Source organism: Chiloscyllium plagiosum, unplaced genomic scaffold, assembly GCF_037043375.1.
Source record: "Chiloscyllium plagiosum isolate Xiang-an unplaced genomic scaffold, Cpla_swu_hap1 HiC_scaffold_4, whole genome shotgun sequence".
NCBI lineage: Eukaryota > Metazoa > Chordata > Chondrichthyes > Orectolobiformes > Hemiscylliidae > Chiloscyllium > Chiloscyllium plagiosum.
Window position 1 is genome coordinate 49,238,262 of NW_028270142.1, and position 20,320 is coordinate 49,258,581.

General features: G+C 40.5%; 1 protein-coding gene across 3 annotated transcripts in view; it reads left to right on the forward strand.

The window, feature by feature from the left end:
* Positions 1 to 20,320, forward strand: part of atp9b (ATPase phospholipid transporting 9B) — a 350,258-nt gene that overhangs the window by 297,582 nt on the left and 32,356 nt on the right. For all 3 annotated transcript variants that reach the window (XM_043688616.2, XM_087986241.1, XM_087986240.1), the window contains 3 exons: positions 1,411 to 1,494; positions 10,310 to 10,480; positions 14,494 to 14,592. In XM_043688616.2, the coding sequence (XP_043544551.1) occupies positions 1,411 to 1,494; positions 10,310 to 10,480; positions 14,494 to 14,592 (354 nt within the window). The remainder of the gene's footprint in view (positions 1 to 1,410; positions 1,495 to 10,309; positions 10,481 to 14,493; positions 14,593 to 20,320) is intronic.

The window sequence follows — 20,320 nt, forward strand, 5'->3', positions numbered from 1 at the left end:
TTGAGAATGCTGGCGGCCTTTCCTTGACAGCAGGCCTGGTAGATGGATTCTGTAGATGGAAGGTTGGCCTTTGTGATTGTCTGGGTTGAGTTCACCACTCCTTGTAAACATCTCCAATCTTAAATGGTACAGTTGCCATACCAGGTAGTGATACATCCAGAAAAATGCTCTTGATGGCGCACCTATAAAAGTTGGCAAGGGTATTCATGGTCATGCTAAATTTCCTCAGCTGCCTGAAGAAGAAGAGATGTTGGGCCTTTGTAACCAGTGCATCCACATGAACAGTCCGAGTAAGCTTGTGGATGACTACTCCCATGAGCTTGACACTGTCCACTCGTTCCACCTCTGTGCTGTTAATGTGTGTGTGTGTGTGTGTGTGTGTGTGGGGGGGGGGGGGGGTGGCATGAGTAACATCCTGCCGAAAGTCAATAATGAGTTCCCTGGTTTTGCTGGCATTGAGAGCTAGGTTGTTCTCAGTGCACCATTTTTCTAGGTCTTCCACGTCCCGTCTGTAGTCTATGTTCTCGCCATCTGTGATTCGACCGACTGCGGTGGTGTCAGCAGCAAACGTCTAAAACTTAGTCTGGTATTTGGTGACACAGTCATGGGTATACAGTGAGTACTGTAGGGGGCTCCAGTGTTGAGTGTTAATGAGGATGAAATATTGTCCCCAATCTTCACTGATTGTGCTCTGTGGGTCAGGAAACTGAGGATCTCGTTGCAGAGAGTTGGGCTTACAAAGTTTAGTAATCAGTCTTGAGGGGATAATAGTGTTGAAGGCTGATCTGTAGTCAATGAGCAGGATTCTTACCTAGCTGTTTTTGGTGTCAAGAGAGAAATAAAGGGCAAGTGATATGACATCTGACTTGGATCTGTTGGTCCGGTAGGCAAATTACAGTGGGTCAAGAGTAGTGGGGAGGCTGGAGTTGATTAATGCCATGGCCAGCCTTTCAAAGCAATTGATGACCACTGAAGTTAGGGCCACTGGGCAGTTGTCACTGAGACGTGCTGCATGAGCCTTCTGAGGAACAGGGATGATGCTGGCACTCTTGAAACAGGCAGGGACAGTAGCCTGCTGCAGGGAGGGGTTGAAGATGTCCGCGAAGACCTCTGCCCATTGATCTGCGCATGCTCTGAGTGCACAACCTGATACTCTGTCTGGTCCCATTGCTTTCCTTGGGATTCACACGAAGGAAAACTGATCTGACCTCCTGATGCAATGACTGTTGGGATAGATTTGTTGGGACTTGTCAGAATAAGTGTTACCTCTCTGCTGAAATTCTGCTCAAAGCAAACATGGTAGGCATTGAGATGATCTGGGAGAGATATGTCATGGGAGGGGGCACACATCAAAGTTTCAGAAAGACCCACAGTATTTATTTATAATTAAGCAACTCTTTACCTTTGCAGTGTGGGAACATGGCCAGAGAAGGACTACGGACTCTTGTGGTGGCCAAAAAGTCCTTAACAGAAGAACAGTATCAGGATTTTGAGGTATAATAGTTTTCTGTGCAGTAGTTTTTAATCACCTCTTGTTCATCAGAATCTTGAAAATAATTAAGACTTTCTTGACTTCATATTGAAAACAAAATTTACTGAAAAGCATAATTTTTTCTAATCATTGACAGCGTGCGTGTCTCTGTTTGGCTTGTCCTAGGATAGATGTGTTGTCCCAGTCGAAGTGGTGTCCTTCCTTATCTGTGTGTAAGGATACTAGTGAGAGAGGGTCATGTCGTTTTGTGGCTAGTTGGTGTTCATGTATCCTGGTTGGGATTCCCAATGGCAGTTGTGATGTATTCAAGAAAGATATTGCATTGAATACAGTTTGAGCATCAGATGTGCAAAACAATTACTTCAGTCCGTTTTGTGCTATATACTATTGATCTTGCCTTACCTCCACTGAGTCTCAGATTGTGAGGTTGCTGTCCCTTCTACCTATTATTTATATTATAATTGTCTCAAAATTATGAAAAGTTCAACCCCCTCAGTCTATTTGTACCAAGAGTTGAACAGTCCTGAGTAATCTGCTGTCAGATTTTTGAAGCAATGATTTCAGTAAACTAAATTCTCTCGAGTAGTTTCTTTAAATGATTTCATTTTGATGAGAAGTTGGCATATCTGATTTCTTAATCTCAATAAGACAGTAATTGAGCTGTATCATCATATCCAATTTTATTTAGTTCACTAGTGGATTGTGGGCATCGTTGGCTGGCCAGCATTTTATTGTCCATTCCCGGTTGCCATTGAGAAGGTGGTGGTGAGCTGGCTTCTCGAAACGCTGCAGTCCACATCCTGTAGGTGACCCACAGTGCCATTAGGGAGGGGATTCTAGGGTTTGGAAGGTGCTGTCTAAGGATCTTGGATGATTTTGTGCAGTGCATCTTGTAGATAGCATGCATTGCTACTACTGAACATTGGAGGAAGTGAATGCTTGTGGATGTTCCATTTGTCTCAAACAAAATGAAGTTACCTCTTACCTCATGTTTCAGAGGAATATTACTTATTATGAAACTAACTGCCCTAGATTCAAGACAGAAGTCTAGATCTCTGATCCCCAGCAGACCAAGAGACTCAATGATTGCATAAAACGGCCAGGCTTTGCTTGCTGAATGCATGTGTTCCTTTGAAATGTTCAGGGAGTCCCGCTATCTGGATTATTGGAAGTGAACCATTTTGAAATTAATAGAGCCAATCAGGACTAATGGGACCTAATAAAGGCCCTCTCATCTGGAAGCCACAGGACCAAGAAGGGTGCCACTGATTTGATGTTCCGGTGGTCTGTGGTTCCAGGGTGAATTGGTGTTGAAAAGCTGTTCCAAAGTTGTTTGGAAACAGTTAAGAACAATCTAAAATTTGTTAAATAATGTCTTATTGATTTTTGATCTTATATTGTAAGATCGGTTTTGATAGTTATTGTACTTAAATCTGTGAGAATTGAGTCATACAGCACCGAAACAGATCCTTTGGTCCAACCAGTCCATACCAAACATAATTCCAGACTAAACTAGTCCTACCTGCCTACTACTGGTCCATATTCCTCCAAACCTTTCCTATTCATGGACTTATCCAAATGTCTTTTAAATCTTGTAATCATACCCGCATCCACCACTTCATCAGGATGTTCATTCCACATACAAACTACCCTCTGTGTAAAAAAAAAAAAAAAGCCCCTCATGTCTTTCTTTAAATCTCTCCTCTTACCTTGAAAATGTGCCCCCTAGTCTTGAAATCCCCCATCCTAGGGACAAGACATCTATTAATTCTAACTATAGCCTTTATTATTTTATAAAATTCTATAAGGTCAACTCAGCCTTCTATGTTCCAGTGGGAAAAAGTCCCAGCCAATCCAGTATTTCCTTTTAACTCAAACCTTCCATACCTAGTAACATCCTGGTAAATCTTGTCTCAACTCTCTCCAGCTTGGTAATACCCTTCCTGTAACTGGGCAACCAGAACTGGACATGGTATTCCAGTAGAGACCTCACCAATGTCCTGTAAAATATCAACATGACCTCCCAACTCCTATACTCAAAGGACTGAGCAATGAAGGCAAGCATGCCGAAACCTTTTTAGCACTCTGTCTACATGTGAAGCAAACTTCAAAGAATAATGTACCTGAACCCCTCTGTCCCTGTGTTCTACAATACTGACTAAGGCCCTACCCTTATACCAAAATACAGTACCTCTCATTTATCCAGATTGAACTCTATCTGCCATTTTTCAACCCATTGACCCATTTGATCAAGTTCCCTTTGTAATCTTAGAAAACCCCTTTCTTTACTGTCTGCTAAACCACCAATTTTGTCTGCAAACTAGTTTACTATGCCTTCTATATTCTCACCCAAATCATTTATATGAATGACAAACAAAAGAGGAAACAACTGATCCCTGCAGAACACACTGGTGACAGGCCTCCAGTCCGAAAAGCAACCCTCCACCACCACTCTGTCTCCTGCCATTAAGCCAATTCTGTACCTAAATGGCAAGCTCACCCTGAATCCCATATGAACTAACATTACTAATTAGTCTATCATGCGGAACCATGTCGAAGGCTTTACTAAAGTCCAAGTAAACAATGTCTACTGCTCTGCCTCACCAATCTTTTTGGTAACTTCTTCAAAAAACTCAATGAAGTTTGTGAGACACTATTTTCCCCTCAAAACCTTCCTGACTACCTCTAATTAATTTTTGCCTCTCTAAATGTCCATAAAGCCTATATTGTATAACTACCTCCAACAATTTACCCACAACCAAAGTCAGACTGACAGGTGTATACTTCCCTGGTTTCTCCTTATAACCTTTCTTAAACAAGGGTGCAACATTAGCCACCCTCCACCCATCAGATACCTCACCTGTAGTAACAGATGCAAATATTTCTGCAAGGGGTCTTACAATTTCCTCCCATACTTCTCCCAACGTTTTGGGATACATTAGATCAGGTCCCAAAGATTTATCCACTTTTATATTCTCTAAGGCCTCCTAAACTCTCTTCTGTAATACAAACTGTTTTTAAAACATCAAAATTTATTTCTTTGTATTCTCTAGGGATGTATAAAGGATGTAGTAGCAGAGCATTTAGCAATATTTTGTATGATCAGGGAGATTCAGCATGGCTTCATGAAGGAAATTCATGCCAGACAACTTGACTAGAATCCTTTTGAACAGATAACCAGCTGGATATATAAAGGGGAAGCAGTGGATATAATTTGATTTTCAGAAGGCGTTTGAAAAGGTATCATACATTAAGCGACTTAATAAAATACAAGCCCATGCTATTGCAGGAAGTATATTAACATGGATAAAGAATTGGGAGGGGTTGGGTGGGGGGGGGGGGGGGTGGGGGGGGGGGATTGGGGGGAGAATAGTATCACCCTGTAACTCGTGGTGTGCCACATGGATCAATGCTGAGGCCACAGTTGTTGACAAAATGTGTTCATGATTTGAGTGAGAAAAGTGAATGTACTATAGCCAAGTTTGTGGAATACATAAAATGGGTGGGAGGCAAGTGGTATGGGTGACACTGGGAGTCTGCAGATGCATGTGTACAGGTACAGTAAATGTTAAAAACCTGGCAGATGCAATATGATACGGGAAAATGTGAGGTAATGCACTTTTGCAGGAAGAATAGAGGAGCAAAATATTGTATAAATGTGGAAATACCACAGACAGCTGTGGCCTCAGCATTGATCCATGTGGCACACCACGAGTTACAGGGTGATACTATTCTCCCCCCAATCCCTCCCCCCCCCACCCAACCCCTCCCAATTCTTTATCCATGTTAATATACTTCCTGCAATAGCATGGGCTTGTATTTTATTAAGTCGCTTAATGTATGATACCTTTTCAAACGTTTCTGGCATGATGTTTCGGGCATAGAATTTCCTGAAGAAGAGCTTATGCCCGAAACGTCGATTCTCCTGCTCCTTGGATGCTGCCTGACCTGCTGCCCGTTTCCAAACTCAGTAACAGCTTGTAATTTTCTTTGCACCCTTTCCAGTTTAATAATATCCTTCCGATAGCAGAACGACCAGACTTGCATGCAGTACTCTAAATGTGTCTTACCTATGTAACCTTCAACCACTGTAGTATGCCATCCCAACTCCTGTACTCGATGCTCTGACTGATAAAGGCAAACAAAACACCACCTTCACCACCCTATCTATCATTGACGAAACTTGCAAGAAACTATGTACCTGCACCACTGGGTCGTTGGGTTCAGCAATACTGCCAGGGCCCTATCATTACATGTGTAAGTTCTGCCCTGGTTTGTCTTACCAAAATGCAACACCTCACATTTATCTGAATTAATCTCCATCTACTACTTTTTGGCCCACTAGCGCATTGATCAAGATCATATTGTACTCTTAGCAAATTTTACTGTCTACCATACCACCAGTTTTGGTATAAGCAAACAAACCATGCCTCCTGTATTCTCATCCAAATAGTTAATGAAAATATGACAAACAACAGTGGACCTACTGCTGGTCCTTCTATCACACCTGTGGTCATAGGCCTTCACTCTGTTGCATTAAAGTGTGAACATTCATGCATACCTGTGCTTCATAGGATCCTCATGTGTAAGTTAAATATGAATGATCCATTAACTTACTGCTATTCAGAAAACTCAAGACACATTTTAAAACGTTTAAAATATGCAAGTTCCAATAACTAAGCATATCGAATGATGATGGAATGTTCCAAAGAACTGCACGTCAGTTCTTTCCCAGAGTGATGTCAGAACTCAACCTCCATTTGTGGTTCGTGGCTGTCACATCTTTTTAAAACAAAATCCACCAGGTAGTTGTAAAGTGGAGTTATAGATAACATTTTTCTGACCATCGTGCCTTCTGACCAAGTAGTAAAAAGGAGAAGGCAGTACATATTTTGAATCACAAGCTTGCATCTATTGCAATTTTGTCAAAGTAATCTCGAGCAGATAGAGGCAACCACGTAATGGTGTTTAGAAAAGGCATTTTTTTCTAAACTGGGCTGCTTGAATTTGTTGCACAAATTCTGGATTGGATTATTTATCTAAATTTTGGTTTGTATTTTTTCATCCATTTTGTCTCTTACCTTCTCTACCATTGCAAATTTCTTGAGACCTTTGTATTTTGAAAATTCTGGTTCCCTGTGTACCTCCAAATTTCATCACTCCCTCAATTGTAGCCATACCTATAGCTCCCAAGGTCTGGAGTTCATTTCCTAAACCTGCCTACTCTTGCCTTTTTTTTTGTTTTTCTCTCCAATCTGTGCGCTGCTGTCCTTAAAACCTGATCTCTTAACCAAATTTTGGCCATTTATCCTATTATCTCCATATGTTGATCAGTATCAATCTTGATATAAACATAGGTTGCCCTTTTCTTATAATGTTGGTGGTGGGTTTTCAAGGTGTTGATCATGAACTGCATGACTTAATTTGCTGTTGTACGCGGAGTACTGTAGACCATTCTCAGAGTGGCAGAACCCTTCAAATTGTGAACTAACTGAATAATTTGGCAGCTTTAAAGGCATTTTGTTTGACACCAGTCCACAAAACCATCAGTTTGTCGAATTTTGGTTGTGTTCCATGGTGTTATGTAAATTGATAATTCCTGATTTGTTAGTCCATCACATTAACTACAGATTAACATTCCCTTCTGGTGATGTTGTCATATGGCATACTTCAACTCGCTGTATTTCCATGGGGAAATTCACTGACAGTAAATCATAATGTTCAGAACTTCCTTGGCAGGAATCATGTCATTGCAACCACTTCGTGAATGCCTCAGCTAATGCTATACCTGCTGTCCTGGCAGCTGTTGATCACCTGTTTATTACCATCAGTCACACAGCAAGGAAAGCTGGGTGCCTGATCCACAGAGTCACTGAATAGACTTTCCACTTCTGGAACCTAGACACCAAGCCTAATTGAATGGGGTGCTCTGACATGGCCTTATAATTAGCATCTCTGAGAGGATCATATCCGTCAGCCCGCCACTGCCATTCCAGTTCCTGGAATTGTAGCCAACACTGGGATTGTGACTTACCCATCAAGTTCTGCCTTTAAGCTCTTGAACTATGAATGATAACTATCAAAAAATGAAGACTATCTGTGTTTTACTTGTGTAGGAAATAGTCAAACATTATGGATTAAAAACTTCACTCATCGTGGAGTTGCAGCACTAATTTTATAACTAAAGTGTCCCACCTCCAGTGTGCAAATTTGTGTATTTTTCAAAATAAGCTATTGCAAATCACGATGGAATTACTAAGCTGGTAATGTATTTTAACAGGCAAAGATATTTAATAGGAAATATGTATTTTTAATTAGTCTGAAATCAAAGAAGCAAGTAGATGTGCAACAAAGTTAGAAAAAAGAATGTTGGTCATGCTAAATGTGAGTATGATGACAAAGATTCTTCACCTCTTGTTCAGTGAAGTCAGTGTTCATCTGGTGGTCCTAAATGGACCAAGTTTTCCCAATCACAGTTGGTATAGATTTGGTCCACAATTGAACAATGTAAAGTCTGATTTCATTTGACCTCTTTTAAATACGAAATGCTGTCTTAATCAAAGAAGAACAAAAGTAGAGCTTGGGACTGTTTTTATTTCATATGTTTGACTTTTGAGACTGATCTCAATTTATTTTATTGAAAATCACATGTATTTGAATTTGATCCCAGCATTGTAGTAGATCCTCCCGATAACACATTCTGCCACAAATTAATTATTTCATTTTCTATACATAAGTCCAATATATTTGCAATGCTGCAATTCAAATCTTATTAGTGGCACTTTAATTGAATTTGAACTTGCAACTAAAACAGGGTATTAGTTAAGTCTTTATTAACTTTGACCCATTTAGTGCAACTGTGAACGGAGGATTATCTTGCAGTCCGCAAATCTTAAAATAGCATGATTTATATGGCATTCTTGCAAATAAGTAGCTTATGCATTTTTATTGTACGTTGTCGGCAGTAAAATATGTCCTTTAAGTTTTACTTTAGTGGGCATGATTTCTGCCATATTTACAATTATTAAGAGAGAATTGTCCTAACTTATTGGAAATGGTAAATCATTATTAAGTTATTTAATTCAAGTTTGCAACATCTTTAACTCAGCAGGACAGATGATGGCCTGTTAGTTTTATTGCTAGACTATTAATCCAAAGACACACAATGTTCTGGGGACCTGGGTGTAAGTCACACCTTGACCACTGAAAGCATTTGAATTCACTGAGAAGTTGCAATTAAGAGGTTAATGATGACCATGAAACCATTGTGATTGACAGGGAAATCCATTTGGGAATGGAAATCTACCATCCTTGCCTGGTCTGGCCTACATGTGACTCCAGACCCACAACAATGTGGTTGATCCTTAACTGCACTTTGGGCAATTAGGGGTGGGCAATAATTGCTAGCCTTAAAGCCAGTGATTCCCATATCGCATTAATGGGGAAAAATAATAGAATTTTGTTTTCATGAAGGTAGGGAAGATTTTGGTATTGGGAAATCAATGCTATTTAGCACAGGGGTAATCTCTAGGTCGACTATAAATAGAGAAAATCAAAACTTTGTCCCAGGATTGTTGCTTTTGCTATATCCAACAATTTGACCAATTAATCTTTTCAATATTTCTTAATATTATTTTAACTACACCTGTTTGTGTGAAATTACAATAAGTTTAAATTCTGTCAACGCACGCTGGCGTAAAATAAGATGAAACTCTCCGAATATGGTGCCAAAATGTCTCGGATTGATTTTGGGTTGCATTGTGCCACTTGCAGCTTTTTAATTGATCTTCCTTTGAATAAAGTAGGTTGTAACAAAAAAAACCAAAAGAATGCAAATGTTGGAAATCAGAAGCAAAAACAAAAACAGAAATTGGTGGAAAACTTCAGCAGGTCTGGCAGCATCTGTGGAGAGGAATAAGAGTTGACGTTTCTTCGGAACTTGCTCCCAGAGCTGCTGTGCTATTCCAGAAATTTCTGTTTTTGTTTAGGTTGTAACAACCTGGCATATAATTGAATAACATGCAATTTCACCTCAGTTTACCTTGAGCTCTTTTACCAGTTGCTTTTAATATTCTTCTTTGGTTACCAATCCTTCAAACAGTAGAAGTAGTTTCTCCCAAAACTCATTAAATGCCTCTAATTAAATCTTCCCTCAAACGTCTCAGCTTCTATAGTCCTATTTTAAACTTAAATCCCCCCCCCCACCCAGGACCTTGGTGGCCTTCTTAGAAACACTGCTCCCTGCTTAAGCCAAACCAATATTTAAAGAGATTTGCCTCAACTTTCTGGTTTTTGTACCTCTATTTATAAAACCAGGGGCTCTGAATGTTTTTTGCAAACTGCCTTATGGACATAAATATTATAATTTGTTCGTAGTCAAGGCAACCTACATGCCAAAAAAGGACAGGATTTTTTTTCTGCTCACTGCCATTTACATTACATTGTTGTATTATGTACTCAGTGATGAAAGATTCTTTGCTAATTTGTAAACCTGTCCAAAGTTGTGCACAAACAAAAGGAAATTAATATGGATGATGGAATAAGAGCAGGACATATGTAGCAGGTCTGGTAACATCAGTGGAGACAATAAAAGTGTTCATATTTCAGGTCATCCATCTTTCTTCAGAACTAGTAGCTGACTATTTCCATCGTTTTCTGTTGTTATTTCAGGTTGCGTTGTGTTAGATTCGAACTACCCATACAGAGCACTGTGGAAGTATTTATTCAGTCGTGCTCACTAAGAATATCTCTACCCAACTTCAACATTCTCCACTACAGTTTGTCAGTTGAAAAATTGTTTCCTTCCACTATTTACAGAACCGGTATAATCAAGCAAAACTAAGTGTTCATGATCGGTCACTAAAGGTGGCAGCTGTCGTGGAGAGTCTTGAGCGAGAAATGGAACTTCTCTGTCTCACTGGAGTGGAGGATCAACTACAAGCAGATGTGAGACCAACCCTGGAGATGTTGAGAAATGCTGGAATAAAGGTCAGAATTGTACAATTCTCATGAGTCATAATTGTCATTTAAGCAGTATTGTACTGAAAAACACTAAAGAACATAAATGAAACGCTAAACTATGATCTTCTAAATAAGATGTTTGTCATATTTCCCCAACCCTAAACCATCCATCCTACAACATGGTCCAGCCTAATTTTATCCCACATGAACGCCGTCCATAATTCTCCTTTCTACTGTCCCACAAATATCTCTGTTCCCCTATATTACATTTTTAAAGTTGTTCTCATCACAAAATCCCTCAATTGTGTTTCCTTACTAATTGGTGTGATCGCCCCAGTTTTATACACCACCACACACTTCGGTGCCGATCTTTCAGCTATCTTTGTTCCACTCTGGAACTCCCTATGTAAGTACATCATAGGTAATATAAGTGAAGCTTTTTGCGATGAATTAAGTACTCTTATTTCACCATTTTTAAATAAGATAGACTTTAATTAATTGAAGTCTTAATTGAAAACATTACATGTTCTGTGTAGGAGGGTCAAGACTGAAGAACACTTAATGAGAAGGATTCAATAATACCTGTTCAAAATTTAGTTGTGTAGAATACATACATAATTCTATTTAAGCAAATGTCATGATCATATCTTTTTGTGGATCTTGCACTTTGGATGAGAGAAAAGTGTATAATTTCAGCAAGTGGATTAGTTTGTGTCTGGTGAACAAAACAGTAAATATGTATGTTGTTTTATGTATGCTTGCAACATGGAATGTGACGTTAGTCACAGAAAATTATTTACAAAGTGGGTCCTTGATCATTTGTTCACTCTTCATTTTGGAAAGAGTTGTATATTATGCTTTTGCCAGTTTTCTGCTTGGGTATCTCCAGTTTGAATATCAGTGATCCCAGGATTATCTAGTTGGTGACATCATAGCTTTCAGGGGCTTTAACATTTGTGATCATAAGACCATACGATGTAGGAGCAGAAATTAGGCCATGTGGCCTATTGAGTCTGCTCCGCCATTCAATCGTAGCTAATTAGTTTCTCAACCCCATTCTCCCACTTTCTCTCCATAACATAGAACATAGGACAATACAGTGCAGACCAGGCCCTTCGGCCCTTGATGTTGTGCCGACCTGTGAACTAATCTAAGCCCATCCCCCTACAGTATCATCATCCATGTGCTTATCCAAGGATTGTTTAAATCTCACTAATGTTGCTGAGTTAACTATATTGGCAGGCAGGCCATTCCACGCCCTTAGCATTCTCTGAGTATAGAACCTGCCTCTGACATCTGTCTTAAATTTATCACCCCTCAATTTGTAGTTATGCCCCCTTGTACAAGCTGACGACATCATCCTGGGGAAAAGACTTTCACTGTCTACCCTATCTAATCCTCTGATCATCATGTATGTCTCTATCAAATCCCCTCTTAGCCTTCATCCTTCCAATGAGAACAGACCCAAGTCTCTCGGCCTTTCTTTATAAAACCTTCCCTCCAGACCAGGCAACACCCTGGTAAATCTCTGCTGCACCTTTTCCAGTGCTTCCACATCCTTCTGTAATAGGTGATCAGAGCTGCACACAATGTTCAAAGTGCGACCACACTAGCGTTTTGTATAGTTGCAGCATGACATTATGGCTCTGGAGCTCAATCCCTCTACCAATAAAACCTAACACCTAATGCCTTCTTAACAGCACTATCCACCTGGGTGACAACTTTCACAGATCTATACGTGGACTCCAAGATCCCTTTGCACATCCACTCTACCAAGAATCTTTCCATTGACCCAGTATTCTGCCTTCCTGTTATTCTTCCCATAGTGGATCACCTCACATTTATCTGCGTTGAACTCCATTTGCCACCTCTCAGCCCAATTCTGCAAATTATCCAATTCCCCCTGCAACCTGCAACATTCTTTCACACTGTCCACTACTCCACCAGTTTTAGTGTCATCTGCAACTTACTAGCACATCCACCTATGCCTGCATCTAAGTCATTTATAAAGTGATCCAGCAGTGGTCCAAAAACAGATCCTTGTAGCACACCACTAGTAACTGTACTCCAAGCTGAATGTTTTCCATCAACCACCACTCGCTGCCTTCTGACAGAAGGACAGTTTCTAATCCAAACTGCTAAATCACCCTTAATACCATGCCTCTGTACTTTCTCCAACAGCCTACCACGTGGAACCTTATCAAAGGACTTACTGAAGTCCATGTACACCACGTCAACTGCCCTACCTTCATCCATATGTTTGGTCACCTTCTCAAAAAAACTGAGGTTTGTGAGACATGACCTGCCCTTCACAAAACCATGTTGACTATCTGAAACCAAATTGTTGCTTGCTGGATGATTATAAATCCTATCTCTCATAAACCTTTCCAAAACTTTTCCTACAACAGACGTAAGGCTCACTGGTCTATAATTACGTAGGTCATCACTACTGCCCTTCTTGAACAAGGGCACAATATTTGCAATTTTCCAGTCCTCTGGTACTAAACCTGTAGACAATGACTGCTCAAAGACGAAGGATCCAACACCATCTCCCTACCTTCCCAGAGAATCGTCTGATAAATCCCATCCGGCCCAGGGGACTTGTCTACTTTCACTCCTTCTAGAATTGATAACATCTCTTCCTTACTACCCTCGATCCTTTCTAGTCTAATATCTCGTATCTCATTCTTCTCCTCTAAAATATTCTCCTTTTCCTGAGTGAAAACCGATGAGAAATATTTGTTTCGCACCTCTCCAATCTCCACAGGGTCCACACACAACTTCCCACTTCTGCTTTTGACTGGCCCTATTCCTACCCTAGTCATCCTTTTATTTCTCACATACCTATAGAAAACTTTAGGGTTCTCTTTTATTCAACCTGATAAAGACTGCTCATATCCCCTCTTTGCTCTTCTCAAGTCTCTCTTTAAATCCTCTTGACAACCTTTGATCCTCTTGACAATCAAAAACCTATCTACCTCTGTCTTAAATATACTCAATGGTCTGGCCTCCGCAGCCTTCTGTGGTAATGAATTCCATAGATTTACCACTCTGACTGAAGAGGTTTCTCCTTATCTGTGTTCCAAAGGGTCTAAAACTGTGCCCTCAGGTCTTGGTAATGGAAACATTTTCCCAACGTCCAGGCTGTTCAGTATTCCCTAAGTTACAATTCTGTAAGATCCTCCCTCATCCTTCTAAATTCCATTGAGTATTGACCCATAGTCCTCAAATGTTCCTCATATGTTTGGCCTTTAATTCCTGGGATCATGCTCGTGAACCTCTTCTGGATCCGTTCCAGGCCCAGTACATCCTTCCTTAGGTATGGGGCCCAAAATTGCTCTCAATGTTCCAAGTGTGGTCTGACCAAAGCCTTATAGAGCCTCAGAAGTACATCCCTTTTATATCCTAGTCATCTTGAAATGAATGCCAATATTGTATTTGCCTTCATAATGACCAACTCAACCTACAAGTGTACCTTAAGAGAATCCTGGACTAGGACGCCTGAGTCCTTTTGCACTTCAGATTTCTGAATTTCTCCGCATTTAGAAAATAATCTATGCAATATATCTGAAAAAAGATATTATCTCACATTCTTCTGTGGAAAATCCTTTTGGTTTCGCTCTCCACTATTGAAAAGTGTAGTTTGTTTAGAAAACCATCTTTTATTCAACAGGCCATCAAATCAAATTGTATCATACTAACTACTTGAAAGCTCCAAGGAGGGGTAGGCCTGAAGGAACTAACAAATGATACATTTCACAATACATTTAAACACTTACTGCCTAAACCTACTTATCAACATTCTTTTATTACTTATGGAATTAGTAAAATGGACAATTGCAGTTGGGTTTGTCAGATTTGGACTGTTTAACTTCTCTGAATGTAGCAGTCAATGATCCAGAATTTCACTTTACTTCAACTTCTTAAGTCAGATTGCTGAGTGCACTTCTTGAGTTGAATTTGTCTGTTGATGTATATTGGAGCACTTGTCAGCTTTATCACACTTGCATTTTAATGGGAGCTATGCTTGCTTTTTCCAGATATGGATGTTGACTGGAGATAAACTAGAAACGGCTACTTGCATTGCCAAAAGCTCTCATCTGGTGTCTCGAAATCAGGATGTTCACATCTTTCGCCCTGTAAGTATAACTGACAACAATTAAGAGTTTTGCAAATGGTCTGGAAAGTTTTTTTTAAGTTTACAGACAAATATTCTTCCCATTTTGAAACAACAGATATCTTTTGCAAGCTGCTGTAAAGTACTTGATGTGTGGAAAAAAGCATTTCATTAAAAAGGATGCAGCTGAGATTGTTTCAACAGCACGTGTAGTTGAGATATGACTGAATTTTATTGAACATAAAGACATTTTATTTACTAATGCAGTGAAATCTACTTAATTAAATAGACCAATAACACTTCTGCACAAAGCTCGTGCTTGTGACTCTCCATGTTTTCTGGAGGATACAAGTGAATTCAATTGTTTGCCTTCCACAACAGAATTATATAAGCCGCCATGTCACAATTTGAAAGTACAAATTGTATTATATTTTAGATGTGTAATCTGTAAGCTGTGATTTTATTTCAAGCTCTTTTACTGCCCTTACCATTCAAACTCATGAACCAGACTTCAGCTCAACTGACCTAGTCTAACACGCGGTTGTTTGTGTATGTCATACTGTTTGTTTGGCCATAACAATCACATTGAGCTACTGGCTGAAACTCTAAATGGTGTGAGAAATAAATAATGCTAGAAATACCCAATATGGCAATCAAGCTCAGGACCAAATCTTTGTAAGCAGTATTGTTAACACAATCCCCATTGCTATCCTTCAGTTGCAAATTTGCAAACATTGACATATTTAGCATTAAACTGAAATACACCCTGCAAATAATAAAATAGCACAAGTATATTAAAAAGCAACAAATTGTTTAATGCTAAAATGAATCTTTGCAGATACAATATTTTTTAACACTATTTAATATAACTTTAACTGTTGTTTTAAAGGAGTTCGGCTGATGAAACAAATCTAGTTTCCAAAAAGAAAACGTTGACACAATTCCCAGAACATTTAACCTGTAAATTTTGGGTTTTTCTCTTACTGGTATATGTTTCTCAATAGAAACTTAAATGTTAGATTATTATTTAAGTGCAGTTGGCCTCATTAGAATATATTTAACTTCAGTTTTGAAATATTGCACAAGGAATGAAACTGCTAATTGAATATCGGGGTGATTTGGTTTAAAAATGTAGAGCAGTGACCAGGCGATGTTACCCAAGGAGAAGTTGAAGGCTTGCATCTCAGCAAGAAGTGAATGATTCAGCAAGTGATTCTTGATTAGAGAGCAGTGGTGACAAGTGACTGAGCAGGATTCTGGGAGAAGTCAGCTAACTCGCTATAACTAGACAAGGCGTCAGAAAGGACCTGGTGCTCAACAGCAGGAAGTGTGTCCAAAAAAGGGTGGTAGTGAGAAACGACTTAGGAGGATTATGGGAGAAGATTTTCTTTCCTCGTGGCAGCATGAAAGAGAGGCAAGTTCTAGTGGCAGCAGCCAGTGTGGAGATGGGCTAGATGGTCAAAATGCTGCTGTTGAGATCGAAGTGCAGGTTTTGGTGAGTGTCAAGCTTCACTGAGATGGTCAGCATTCAAGGCAAGGCCTTTCCTTTTCATTTAATCCACTAGTTAGTAGAGAAGTTATACTGGCAGTTAATGGAGAGCTATGCTACTCTTGTGAGATGTGAGAGATGGGGGGGTCTGAGGATGTGCCTGACAACTGTCTATAGGAAGCGTGTACACCTACAGCTCCTCTCAGACTACATGGATTGGTCAGAGCAGCAGTTGGCCTCAGAGGAGCATCTACGAGGCAGAAGGATTTAAGATAAGAGTTTCAGGGATGTGGTCACGCCAAACGATCAACCAGACAGATGAGTGACCACCAGGAGTAGCGGTGTCTTTGTGTGGGAAGAGTGTGTTGGAGGGGGAGCAGTATGGTTGTGGTGGCCTCTCGTTGGAAAGCAGCAGCCAGATCGTTGGTTCTGTTTTGCAGCAGGGAGGGTTGAAGTGTAGGTGAATGTTAGTGATACGGGCATAAATGGGTGTTTCTGTGGCCATGAGTGAGATTCCAGTATGATCCACGTCCCAGGATCAAAGAGTCTCTGTGGACATATGACATTCGGAAAGAGGAGGGTGAGTAGCCGGAAGTCATGGTCCATATTGGTGCTAATGACATAAGCAGGAAGAGAGATGAGGTCCTGCAAAGGGACTTAAAGGAGGTAAGTAGAAAGTTGAAAAGCAGGACCTCTAGCTCAGGATTACTCCCTGCGCCACATGCCAGTGAGACTAGAAGTAGGAAGATAATACAGTTGAATGTGTGGCCAAAGCACTGATCTAGGAGGAAGGTTTAGGGTGAGAAGGGAAAGATTTAAAAGGGACCTAAAGGGCAATATTTTCATACAACGGTGGTGTGTCAATGGAATGAGCTGGCAGAGGACATAGTGCAGGCTGGTACAATTACAACATTTATTTTTTAAAAACTATTTAATATAACTTTAACTGTTGTTTAATTGTTGTGGTGGGGAGTCTGTGTGTGTGTGTGGGGGGGGGGGGTGGAGAGAGTGTGTGTGTGTGGTGGGGAGTGTGTGTGAGTGTATGGGGAGTGTGTGTGGGGGTGGTGGGGATTGGTACATGAATACGAAGGATTTAGAGGGATATGGGACAAGTGCTGTCAAATGGGGCTGGATTACTTGAGGATATCTGGTCAGCATGGGCAAGTTGGACCAAAGGGTCTGATTCCATGCTGTACCTCCCTATGACATTATGACCTGTACAAGAAAGGACAATTTGCACCTAAACTGAAGGGCCAGGAGTATCCTTGCAGGGAGGTTTGCTAGTGCCACTCAGGAGGATTTAAACTAGTTTGGTGGGGATTGGGAAACAGAGCAGTATGTCAGCATGTGAAGTAGTTGGGCACACAATAGAGATTAAGTCCAGTTAGTTTAATAGGAAGAACAGACAGGGCCAAGTTAATGAACGTGGTGGGACTGGCGATCTGAAATGTATGTAATGCAGCAAATAAAGCAATTTGGGCAGATGAATTTAGAACCTGAATTAATACATGGATCTTGATGTTGTAACCATTGCAGAAGTTTGGATGAGAGAAGGGCAGGACTGCCTGCTCAATGTTTCAGGATTTGGATGTTTCCGGCATAATAAAGAGGGATCTAAAAGGGTTGGGGCAGTTGCATCACCATTTAAGGATCATGTCACAGATGCATGGAGGGCTCATCCAACAAGGCCATACAGGTAGAACTCAGGAATAGGAAAAGTGCAGTCACTGATGGTGTTATACTATAGGACTCCCAATAGCCAGCAGACAATAGAGGAACAATTATATTGGCAGCTTATGCAAAAATAGAACTACAACAGGATTGTTGTAGTGGTGGTTTCAATTTTCCCACTATTGATTGGGACTCCGTTAATGCCAAAGTGTTCAATGGGGCAGAATTTGTTAAGTGCATCCAGAAGGGCTGCTTCAAACAATATGTAAATAATCTAGCTAGAAAAGGGGCCATACTACACCTTGTATTGAAGCCTTGGTCAGGTGATTGAAGTTTCAGTGGGGGAGCTTTTTGGAATAGTGATCATAAATTCCAAATGTTTTAAAATCCTTGTGGATAAGGGTTAGACTGGTCCTTAGCCGTAATTGCTTTACTTGCTGTGTTGCATGCATTTCAGACCGCCAGTCCCACCATGTTCATTAACTTGGCCCTGTTAGTTCTTCCTAGTAAATTAACTGGACTTAATCTCTACTGTCTCCCCAACTATGCCACATGCTGACCTACTGCTCTGTTTCCCAGTCCCCACCACAGTAGTTTAGCATGAAAATGCTAAATTAGGGGAAGGCTAATTACAACACTATTAGGCAAGAACTAGAGAAATTAGACTGGGGGAGACTGTTTGAGGATAAATCCACATCTGACACGTGGGAGTCTTTTTAAGGCCAGTTGATCAGAATTCAAGATCAGCATGTTCCTGGGAGGGTGAATGATAAAGATGGAAATGTGTTGCTGGAGAAGCGCAGCAGGTCAGGCAGCATCTAGGGAACAGGAGAATCGACGTTTCGGGCATTAGCCCTTCTTCAGGCTAATGCCCGAAACGTCGATTCTCCTGTTCCCTAGATGCTGCCTGACCTGCTGCGCTTCTCCAGCAACACATTTCCATCTCTGATCTCCAGCATCTGCAGACCTCATTTTCTCTTGAATGATAAAGATAGCAAGTTACGGTGACCTTGGATGACGAGATATTGAAAGTTTAGTCAAAAAGACAGCATAAGTAAGGTTTCAGGAAAAAAAAATCAGACAAGGCCCTTGAGAAATATAAAGGAAGCAGGAAAGAACTTAAACAAGAAATTAGGAGAGCTAAAAGTGGCCATGAAATGTCTTTGGAAAGCAGAATTAAAGCAAATCCCAAGGCATTTATACGTATGTTTAGGTGCAAGAGGGTAGCTTGGGCAAGGGTAGGTCCACTCAAGGACAAAGGAGGGAATTTATATGTGAAGTCAGAGAAAGTAGATGAGGTCTTTAATAAGTACTCTGCATCAGTGTTCACCAAGGAAAAGGAAATGGATGATGTTAAGATTTTAGGAAACAGTATCAATATTCCAGGGCATATCAATATTAAGCTGAAAATGTGTTGCTGGAAAAGTGCAGCAGGTCAGGCAGCATCCAAGGAGCAGGAGAATCGACGTTTCGGGCATGAGCCCTTCTTCAGGAAGAAGAAGGGCTCATGCCCGAAACGTCGATTCTCCTGCTCCTTGGATACTGCCTGACCTGCTGTGCTTTTCCAGCAACACATTTTCAGCTCTGATCTCCAGCATCGCAGTCCTCGCTTTCTCCCATATCCATATTAAGGAGGAGAAAGTGCTGGCTGGATTGAAAAGCATTAAGATAGATAGCTCCCCAAGCCTGATGGGTTCTATTCCAGAATACTGAGGGAGGAAGGGAGGAGATTGTTGGGTTCTTGACAGAGATCTTTGTATCCTCCTTAGCCACAGGCAAAGTACCAGAAGCTTGGAGAATAGCCAATGTTGTTCCTTTGGTTAAAAAGGACAGCAGGAATATTCTAGGAAGTTATAGGCCAGTGAACCTTTCACCAGTGGGAAATACCAAGGGAAATGATTGGAGATGATTCCTAGGGACCGGATTTACTCGCATTTGAAAACAAATGGATTTATTAGGGATAGTTAACATGGCTTTTTTTTTTTAGATGGTCTTGACTCAACAGTTTGAATTTTTTGAGTAAGTGATGAAGATGATTGAGGGCAGGGTATGGATGTGGTCGACAATGGCTTTACTAAAGCATTTGATAAGGTCCATCATGGTGGGCTGGTGCAGAAGATTGCGGAACCGGGGATCCAAAGTGAGTTGATAAGTTGGATTAAAATTGGCTTTGTCATAGAAGACAGAGGGTAGTTGTGGAAATGTGATTTTCTGTTGAGATCTGTGACCAGTGATGTTCTGCAAGGATCAGTGCTGGGACCTGTGCTCTTATAAGATATATAAATGATTTGGATAAAAATGTCTGATTAGTAAGTTTGCAGGCAACATGAAAGTTGCTGGAGTTGTGGATAGTGAGAAGGTTGTCAAAGAATGCAATCGATTATAAATCAGTTGGAAAGTTGAATAAAGAAATGGCAGATGGAGTTTAATCTGGTTTAATCCGAGAGGTGATGTATTTTGGAAGGTCAAATGCAAGCAGAAAGTATTTAGTAAGTGGCAACACCATTAGGAACTTTGTGCAGAGGGATCTTGAGGTCAAAGTCCATAGCTCTCTGAAAGTGGCAACAGAAGTGGATAAGGTGGATAAGAA